The sequence below is a fragment of the Falco peregrinus genome, chromosome 18, assembly GCF_023634155.1.
Source record: "Falco peregrinus isolate bFalPer1 chromosome 18, bFalPer1.pri, whole genome shotgun sequence".
Lineage (NCBI taxonomy): Eukaryota > Metazoa > Chordata > Aves > Falconiformes > Falconidae > Falco > Falco peregrinus.
In genome coordinates this window covers 2649401-2658461 of record NC_073738.1, presented here as the reverse complement: position 1 = coordinate 2658461, position 9061 = coordinate 2649401, and the positions used below count along the sequence as shown (strand labels likewise).

The following is a 9061-nucleotide window of genomic DNA, read 5'->3' as shown; positions in this document are numbered from 1 at the left end:
CCCGGCTGGGGGTGGGGGGACACCCCAGGGGGTCCCTGCACCCCGGCCAGGGGGGGATACACGATACCCCGGGGGGGTCTCTGCCCCCCAGCCAGGGCAGGGGGGGGGTGCACCCCAGGGCGTCCCTGCACCCCAGCCAAGGCGGCGGGGGGGGGGGGGGGGGGGGGGGGGCGGGACAGTGGGGAGCCAGGGGGACATGGGGGACATGGAGGAGGGGGGGGGGATGCGCCCGGGGTCCCCAACCCCCCACCCCACCCCGTGCCAAGGGTGGGGGGCAGCACCCCGCTGCACCCCCCGCCCTGCCCAGGCCGGGGTCCCCTGGCCAAAGTGCGTCAGTGCTGGGGGGGGCGGGCCCCCCGGCGGGTGGGGGTCCCCAGGCGGGGGCCCCCCGGCCCTCACTGGCTGCCGGGCTCCAGCTTGTAGGAGAGCTCGAAGAGCAGGTTCTGGTTGTCGATGACGCGCAGCTGCCGCACGTAGGCCTTGGTCTGCAGCTGCCCGGGGGAGGCCTCCAGCTCCAGGCCTGGGGGGGGGTCAGTGCCAGGGGCAGCGCCGGGCAGCCCCCCGCCCACCCGGGACCGGGGTGGGATGGAGGGGGATGGAGGGGGATGGAGGGGGATGGAGGGGGATGGAGGGGGATGGAGGGGGATGGAGGGGGATGGAGGGGGATGGAGGGGGATGGAGGGGGATGGAGGGGGATGGAGGGAGACGGCAACAGTGGGGTGGGGGATGGAAGGATGTGGGATGCAGGGATGGACAGGGATGGAGGGACAGGGATGAAGGGGGACGGCGATGACGATGTGGGGATGAAGGGATGGAGGGACAGGGATACAGGGACAGGGATGCAGGGGTGGAGGGATGGGGATGCAGATGCAGAGATGGACAGGGATGGTGGCGTGGGGATGGGGGGATGGGGATGCAGGGGGACAGGGATGGAGGGATGGGGATGCAGGGATGAAGGGCAACAGCAATGGGGATGTGGGGATGAAGGGACGCAGGGACGGAGGGACGCGGGGGACGCAGAGGGACGCGGGGACGGCAATGCAGGAATGGGGATGCAGGAACGGGGATGTGGCTCCAGCACCAGAGGTGCAGGGCCATGCACGTCCCCCCACCCTACAGGGTCAGCCCCCTCCCACAGCACCGGCCCCCCACCCCTGCCCGGCCGGGGCTGCGGGGGTCCCGGCCCCCCACCGTACTCACAGAGCGGGCGGCTCCGGTACTTGCGGATGGTCCTCACTTTCTCGGCGATGCAGTGCTGGAACAGAGAGCACCCCCCCATCGGCACCAGCCCCCCAGGACCCTGCCTGGCCCCCCAGGGACCACCTGCCCCCCAGGAGCCTGGGGACCGTACCCCCTCTGGGATCCTGCTGCACACCCTGGGGCATCCCCATCACCAGGGTCTCCACCTTGGGGATCCTATTCTGCACCTTAGGGACCCCACATCCCCCAGCACCCCCCACCCCAACCAGGCAGGAGGGCTCCAGCCCCCCCAGTCCCCCTTCCCTGGCTGCACCCCAGGGATCCCTCGGCCATGTCCCCCCAGCAAAGGGCACCCACCAGTTTCTCCACGTTGACCAGCCCGTCCAGGAGGGTCTTGCTGCCTTCATGCAGGAAGGTCAGATCTGGGGGCGAGCAGGGGGTGAGGGGGACCCCATGGGGCAGCAGTGGGACCCTGGCCCCCCATGGGGCGCGGGAGCCCCTGTGCCCCCCTCACCTTTGAGGATAAGCGGCACAAAGGGGATGAGGGGGGGTTTCATCTTGGCCAGCACCTCCCGGTAGGTCTTGTGGTTCCTGCAGGGGTCCTGGGAGGGGGAACCCGGGGGTTCAGGGTTGGGGGAGGGGGGCTCTTTATGGGTGCCAGCACCCAGCCCACCCTGGACCCCCGCCCCCCACAACACCAGCTTCCATGGGCACAGCACTGTGGCCATTGCTGGGGGCCTGGGGGGGGGCAAGGACACCCCGGGAGAGTATGAGAACATCCCCCACCCACCAGCTCCCCAGTTCCCCCCCAGGGTGCTGGGGGGTCCCCAAGACCCACGGTCTCACCGTCAGGTTCTCGAACTTCCGAAACAGGTTCTTGAATTTCCCCGGGAGCTTCTGCAAAAACAAGTCCCGGGGGCAGCCATGAGCACCCAGGAGGGGCCCGGGAGCACCCAGAGGGGGGGTCCAGGGCACCCCCCAGCCCTTTACCTCCCAGGTGAGGCGCAGGCGGCTGATGGCAGCGTTGTTGAGCCCGATGACAATGGCGTAGAAGGAGAGCATGTCCTGGTTCTGCTTGCATCTAGGGGGGGGAGAGAGAGTGAGGAGCGGGCAGGGGACCCCCCCCACACCCCCCAACCCCGGCCCCGCACTCACATGGCCGCGATCTTGATGAGCTTTTTGAGGAGGTGGGCGCGCTTGCCCAGCGCCTCGCAGAGCAGCAGCTCGGTGCCCACCCAGTGCTGCACCTCGCTGCACCGCTGCAGCAGCAGCTCCAGGTTGGCCGTCTCCCGCCGGCCCCGCTCCCCGTGGAACACGTAATCCACGAACTCCAGCTGCCGGGATGCGGGGATGCAGATGCCATCAGGATCCCCTGCCAGTGGGCAGCCCCCCGCCGCCAGCCCCCCAGCCCCCAGCCCACCTCGTGGATGCAGCGGAAGAGCTCCCAGTGGAAGGCGGTGAGGTGGTTGGCGATCTCCTCCGGCTCCGCGCGGTGGATCTCCGTGTCCCCGGGGACCACCTGGATCTCCTCAGGCAGCGGCACCTGTGAGAGGAGGCGGGGATGCTCAGAGGGTGCTGGAGGACACGGGGGGGCTGCAGGAGGGTCCCCCCAGGCCCAGGGGGTCCCCGGCACGGTGCTGACCAGGGAGTCGAAGGTGTCCCTGGTGCAGGCGAAGAGGTGGCTGTTGATGCCCAGGGTGGTGAAGACGCACTCCTCGCTGGGCTGCAGCACCGCTTTCTCTGCAGGCGGAGCGCGGGCAGGGGCTCAGCACCAGCCAGACCCCCACCCCTGCCCGCAACGCCGCCGGCCCCCCGGGCACCTCCGGATGAGGCCATGGTGACGAGGATGAGGGCGTCCTCGCGGGCACTCTGCTCCTCCGAGTACTGCAGCTTCTCGGTGACAGAGGCCAGGATGTCCTGCACCGAGGCCGAGAGGCGGCTGCGGATGGTGACGTACGAGTGGTCGGGCATGTACACGCGGCAGAAAACTGGGGAGAAGGTTTGGGGGGGGAGCGTCAGGGCCATGCTGGACCCCCTGCACCTCCCCGGTGTCCTCCAGAGCCCCGAGTGGGGAAACTGAGGCACGGTCTCTTGCAGCCGCCAGTGGGCCAGGGAAGGGACCCTGGCACCCAGCACCCATCCCGGCACCCGGCCACGGTCACTCACTCTCGTCGGAGCCCCGGAAAGCCACCCGCGTCTGCAGGCACGAGTCGATGCGGCGAAAATGCCTGAACAGCGGCTTCACCTGCTTGTTGGGGGGGGGGCGTCTCGTCGGCCACCCTGCGGCACAGCAGCGGGGGTCAGGCAGTGGCCCCGGCATGGCTAGCACCCTTGGGTGCTGCCTGCCGAGCCCTGCCAGCGTGCTCTGCCACAGCCTCTGCCCAGGTCCTTGCTCATTACCTAAGGGCTGCTAATGAGCTAATGACCCCCCAACTCCTGGGCCACAGCTCGTTGTCCCTCCCCGGGGACCCCCTGAGCCACAGGGACCCCCTGGCCCCCCAGGACCCCCCTGCTCACTTGAGCTCCACGGTCTCCACGAGCTGGTGCAGCTTGAGGATCTCATCCTCCAGGTCCTGGTAGAGGGACGTGTCCTTCATGATGAGCAGGTAGAGCTCCTGGGGGGGCGAGAGGGGCTCAGGACAGGGGGCTGCAGGGGTCCGGGGTGGGGGTGGGGGTGTCATGGAGTGGGGACACCCACCTTGATCACCTTCCCGGCGCTCTCCTCCTCCTGCAGCAGCCCCTTGTAGGTCTCAAGGAAATGCAGCAGCACGGCCAGCACTGCCCGCTTGCGCCGCAGCCCAGCCCCCTCCTCCCAGCGTGGCAGGGGGCTGCCCGCCGCCAGCACGAAGGTGGCACCGTCAAGGAGGCACCACGGCAAGGAGGGACCCCGGCCACCCGCCAGCACCCACCGCACCCTGGGCACCCCTTGTGAGGCTCTTCGTGCCCACCCTGGTGGCACCCTGCTGCCCACCTCGCACCCGAACCTATACGCCCACCCCCATGGCACCCCAATTCCCTCCTTGCTGCTCCCGTGTGCACCCCCCATGGCACCCTCCTGCCCTCCCCACGCCCACCCTTGTGCCACCCTCATGCCCACCCTGATGCCCTCCTGGCTGCACCCTCAAGCTCCCCCTTGTACCACCCTCATGCCCTCCCCGTGCCCAATCTTGGACCCCTCCCCATTGCACCCACCTGCCCCCTTCACAGCACCCTTGTGCCCACTCTCACTGCACCCCCGTGCCCTCCGCATGCCCAACCTCGGACCCTCCTCATTGCACCCTCACACCCCCCTCAGTGGCACCCCAATGCCCCCCTGCACCCCCTCCCCAGTGCCCCCCAAGGATATTGCTGGTGCAGCTGCTGCAGGAAGCGCTCGGTGGGCAGGAAAAGGGAGTGTGTGAGCACGATGTCATCCAGCAGCGACTCTGGGGGAGATGGGGGGGGGGGGGGGGCAGGTGTGGGCACCCTGCCCCACACAGCCCCCCACCGCCACCCCGCAGAGACCCCATGCCCTGCAGAACGGGCGGCCAAGGGGAGCGATGCTAATTCCCAGGGCAACACTGGGAGATGCTGAACCCCACGCCAAGCCCCCTCCCCCCCGGTGCCTGGCATTGACTCATGGCCCCACTCCCAGCCCCGTGGGGCAGCCAGGTCCTGGCACGAGTGTGGTGTGGGGCAGAGGCACCGGCAGGGCAGGACCCGAGCCGCGATGCCGCAGCACGCCCAACGGCCCCAGCGAGAGCCTGGCCATGGGCAAACTGGGACACAGCTCAGGGCAATGGGGAAACTGAGGCAGGCAGCAAGGTCAGGTGCCTGCAGCAAATATTTGGGCGCTCAGGGTGCACCGTGCTGGTGCTGGTGTCAGCCCCGGGGCAGCCGGTACCCGCTGCCGGGCTCTCTGGGTCAGCACAGGCAGCACCAGCCCTGGGGAGGGTGTTTTGGTACGGCATGGCCCGGTGTGCCAGTCAGCACCAGCACCCAGCCGCCACCAGCACCCAGCCGCCACCAGCACCCAGCCGCACAACCTTTGGACGAGGCACCGCTCCCTCGCCCGGCATGAACAACCCTCGACCCTGAGCAGGTCCCCAACTGGATGGGTGCCCCAGGGATGGGATGACAAGACCCCAGTGCCCCCCCCAGGGGCCCTTCCGAGGCTCAATGACCTGTCCCCGCAGGAGGGGCCGTGCAAAGCATCCCCCCCATAGCTGCCCCCCAGGCTCTGGCCCATTAACCCGGCCGTGGATCTGTGCCAAGTGGGGGCTGGGGCTCCCCTGGCACCACCGCGCCGGGGCACAGCGCCCGCCGGGGACAAGGTGCTGCTGAAAGCAGGACACGCTGTCTGGGGCACGGACGGGACCCCTCAGCGCCCCCCCCCCAGTGCTGCTGGGCCAGTGCCCCACATCCAGCACCCCACATCCAGCACCCTGCACCTGCCTCGGGGCACGCAGGGACACCCGCAGTTGGGGGGCACATGTACCCAGCTCTGCCTGGGGGCCAGGGGTCGGACACCCCTCCCCCCCCTCAGCCCTGCAGACAGCAGCCCCCTCCAGTCCTGCCTCAGTTTCCCCACCCCACTGCAGCACCCACCCCACCCCCAGAGCGGCAGGGATGGCTTTCCCGCAGCGGGACAGCGGGGCTGGTGGGACCCTCCGTCCCCCCCCCCCCACCGGCTCCTGTCCCCCCCGCTCCCCGCCAGCCTGGGCACCGCAGGGCCGGGCCTGGCAGCGTGTCGGTGCAGGCAGGGCCCGGCGCTGCCAGTCCCATCTCGCTCCTACCCGAAGGGCTCCCTCGTGTCGGTGGGTGCGCCCTACCGGGAACGTGGGGCTGGGGCTCCCCGCTGCCCCCCAGCCCTGCGCCCCCGCAGCCCAGGGGGGTCGGCCGGAGCAGGGGTCCCCACCCTGAGGAGCACCCCCAGCCCGCCTGCACCCCCCCAGCTCCGCACACCACAAACCACCCCAGAACCTGGCACGGGGAGCCGCGGTGGGATGGCACCGGGGCACCGGGCAGCCTGTGCCGGAGGGATGGGGCATCCACCTGACACCCCCCCCCCGCCATGCTGCGGCTCCGGTGGGGCTAATTTTAGCAGCGGGAAGATGTTAAAAATTAATCAAGCGGGAGGCCAAGGGCTCGGTGCGGCGCGGTAGCAGCCGGTGCCCGGCCAACCTCGGCCTCCGCCGGGCCTGGTGCCACCACCGATCTCGGTGCCCCGCCGTGCCCCTCACCGCAGCGTCGGGCCGGACAGCGCTGCCCCGTGGGCCCCCTGCCCACCCTGCTGCCACGGCTGCCCTGGCCCGGTGGGACCCCCACCTGCCCTTGCCACCCACCTGCGCCCCACGCGGTGCCGCCCCCCTCCCCGCGCACCCAGCATCGCCCACCCGCATCCATCACCGCATCCCGGCGGCACCGGCCCGGCGGGCGCCCCCCCGCCACCCCCGGCCCCCCGCCTCCAGCGCCACCCGCTGCCGCATCGCCCCCCCCGTCCCCCGGGCACCCCCGCAGCCCTCCTCCCGCCGGGACCCGCAGCCCCCCCGTGGGTCCCGCAGCCCCCGAGCCGCGGTACCTGCTCCGCAGCCGCGGCCGTGCGCGCCGCCCGCCGGCAGCCGCTCCAGCAGCGCGGCCAGGAGCCGCTCGGGGGGCGCGGGCGCGGCGGGGCCGCAGCCGCAGCCGCAGCAGCAGCGGGCGGCGGGCGGCGCTTCGGGGCTCGGCGGCTCCCGGTCCCGGTCGCGGTCACCAGCCGGGGACGGGTCCTCCGGGGAGCGGAGCGGCGCGTCGGGCGGCCGCAGCTCCAGCCAGCGGCCCTCGCCCCCCGGCAGCGGCCCCGCCGGCCCCGCCGGTTCCTCGGGGGAGGCGGCCGGGCGCGACAGGCTCTGCCGCCGCGCCGCCGGTGCCGAGCCCTGCGCCGCTCCCGGGGCGGCGGCGGGGCGGGCGGGCAGGTGCGAGCCCGGCTTCTTCAGCAACTTCTCCAGCGGCTTCATGGCCGCCCGGGCGCGGCGGCGGCGGCGGCGGCGGCTCAGGGGGCCATGGGCGGCGGCGGCGGCGGCGGGGCGGCTCCGCTCGGCTCCGCTCGGGCTCGGGCCCCGGCGCCGCTCCCCGCCCGCCCCGCGCCTGCTGCGCGCTGCGCCCCGCCGCGGCCCGCCGAGCCGCCGCCCCCGGCCCCGCCGCCCCGCCCCGCCCCCCGGCCCCGCCGCCGGCACCTGCCCGCCCCCGCCCCCGCGGCCGCACCGGGACGGGCACCGGGACCGGCCCGGGAGTGCGCGGGCAGCGGGCGGCGCCGCACCGGGGCACGGCGGGGGCGGCGTGTGTGCCCCCCGCAGCACCGCGCAGGTGATGCGTCGCGCACCCCCCGCAGCCCCTCCCGCAGCACCAGCGCACCGGGGACACCGGCGCAGTCCCCCCCCGCCCCCATCACACCATCGGCACCATCACCCGCCTCGACCGAGGGGCAGTGTCACCCCCCGCCGCGTGCTCACACCCCTGTGACACCCCCGCCTCCCCCCCCCCCCCCCAGCATCGGCACACCGGGGACACCGGCGCAGCCCCCCCTGTCCCCCGCCGTACAGCCGGGCGGGGGGAGCACAGCCCCCCAGCCCCCCCCCCCACTGGCACCATCACCCACCTCGACCGAGGGACGGTGTCCCCCCCCCCCACGCGCTCACACCCGCGTCACACCCCCCAGCACACCCACGCGGCCCCCCGTGCCAGCCCACTGCCCTGGGGCACACGGGACCATCCCCCACCCCCCCAGTGTCCCTCCCCAGTGTCCCCTCCGCAGGGGGCACATTCCCAGGCATGGGGTGACCCACCGCCAGCACCCCTAGACCAGCCCTTCGCAGCGTGGGAAAGGGCTGGGGGGTGGGCGCAGGACCCCCCACCCTGGCACGGCCCCCCCGGGCAGGGCTGGGCAGGGCAGGGCAGCTGCCTGCCCCCCCCCCCCCCCCCCCCCCCCCAGCCGCCTGCCAGGCTGGGAACAGGCCCTGCCGGGCTGGCAAGCCGGGGCAGGTGCCAGGGCAGGGCAGGGTGGGACGTGGCGCCTGCTCGGGGCAGAGCCACCGTGCCCCCTGCCCCCTGGGTGCTGAGCACCCACCCTGCCCCGGCCCCGCTGCCCCCAGCCCCACCGCGAGCGGCTGGGGAGGCGCCGGGGCTGCGTCCCTCTGGGCAGGGCAATGGCAGTGACAGCAATGGGGGGACAAACCCAGCGTGTGTCCCCCCCCAGTCACCAGCTCCTGGGTTCATCCCTTGCAAACCCCCAACCCTGCGATAGCTCCGGGGTGGGACGGTGGCAATGGGCAGGGGGACATGGCGGGACCCTGCGGCCCCGGGGGGGGGGGTTGGGGAGGGATGGGGGGTCCCGGCAGCTCCCGCTTTGTTCCCACTTCGCCTCCACCGGCAGTTGCTTGGCAACTCCATCCATGCGGCCGCGGGAAAACAGCAAAACGTGTCCCCATGTCCCCACCCCCAGCTGCACGGGCCCGGTGGGATGGCACGGCATGGCACGGCACGGCACGGCATGGCACGGTCCTCCTCTGCCCCACGGCAATTCCACCCGTCCCACCGGGCCCCAGAGCCCAGACGCCCACACACCCCACCCGAGACCCCAAAACAATCCCACCCAGCCAAGCTCCGCTGTCCCCTCCGGTGTCCCCTCCGCCTGGGGTGGCCGGACGAGGGTGCCCAGCCCCTGGTGCCAGCGGTGCCCTGGCCAGGCTGCAGCCGCACGGAGAGGGGCTTCTCCTGACAGCGGAGGCTGGAGGAGGCAGAAGGGGAAACTGAGGCACAGAGGCTGCGCCCGCCGGTGGCAGCGGGGCCAGGCAGGCGGGAGGGACCTGCAGCACCGCGCCAAGGGCACCGCTCGCCCCTGGGA

General features: G+C 72.7%; 1 protein-coding gene across 1 annotated transcript; it reads right to left on the bottom strand.

Moving 5' to 3' along the window:
* Window positions 1-172: 172 nt before the first annotated feature.
* RAPGEFL1 (Rap guanine nucleotide exchange factor like 1) lies at window positions 173-7280 on the bottom strand. The gene is given in 15 exon segments (XM_055789928.1): window positions 173-520; window positions 1201-1255; window positions 1558-1622; window positions 1715-1802; window positions 2047-2097; window positions 2191-2281; window positions 2356-2534; window positions 2621-2743; window positions 2843-2940; window positions 3021-3188; window positions 3367-3467; window positions 3706-3815; window positions 3899-4049; window positions 4547-4625; window positions 6761-7280. Coding segments are annotated over 15 exon segments (1899 nt in total). The 5' UTR covers window positions 7176-7280; the 3' UTR covers window positions 173-395.
* Between the last annotated feature and the right edge of the window lie 1781 nt (window positions 7281-9061).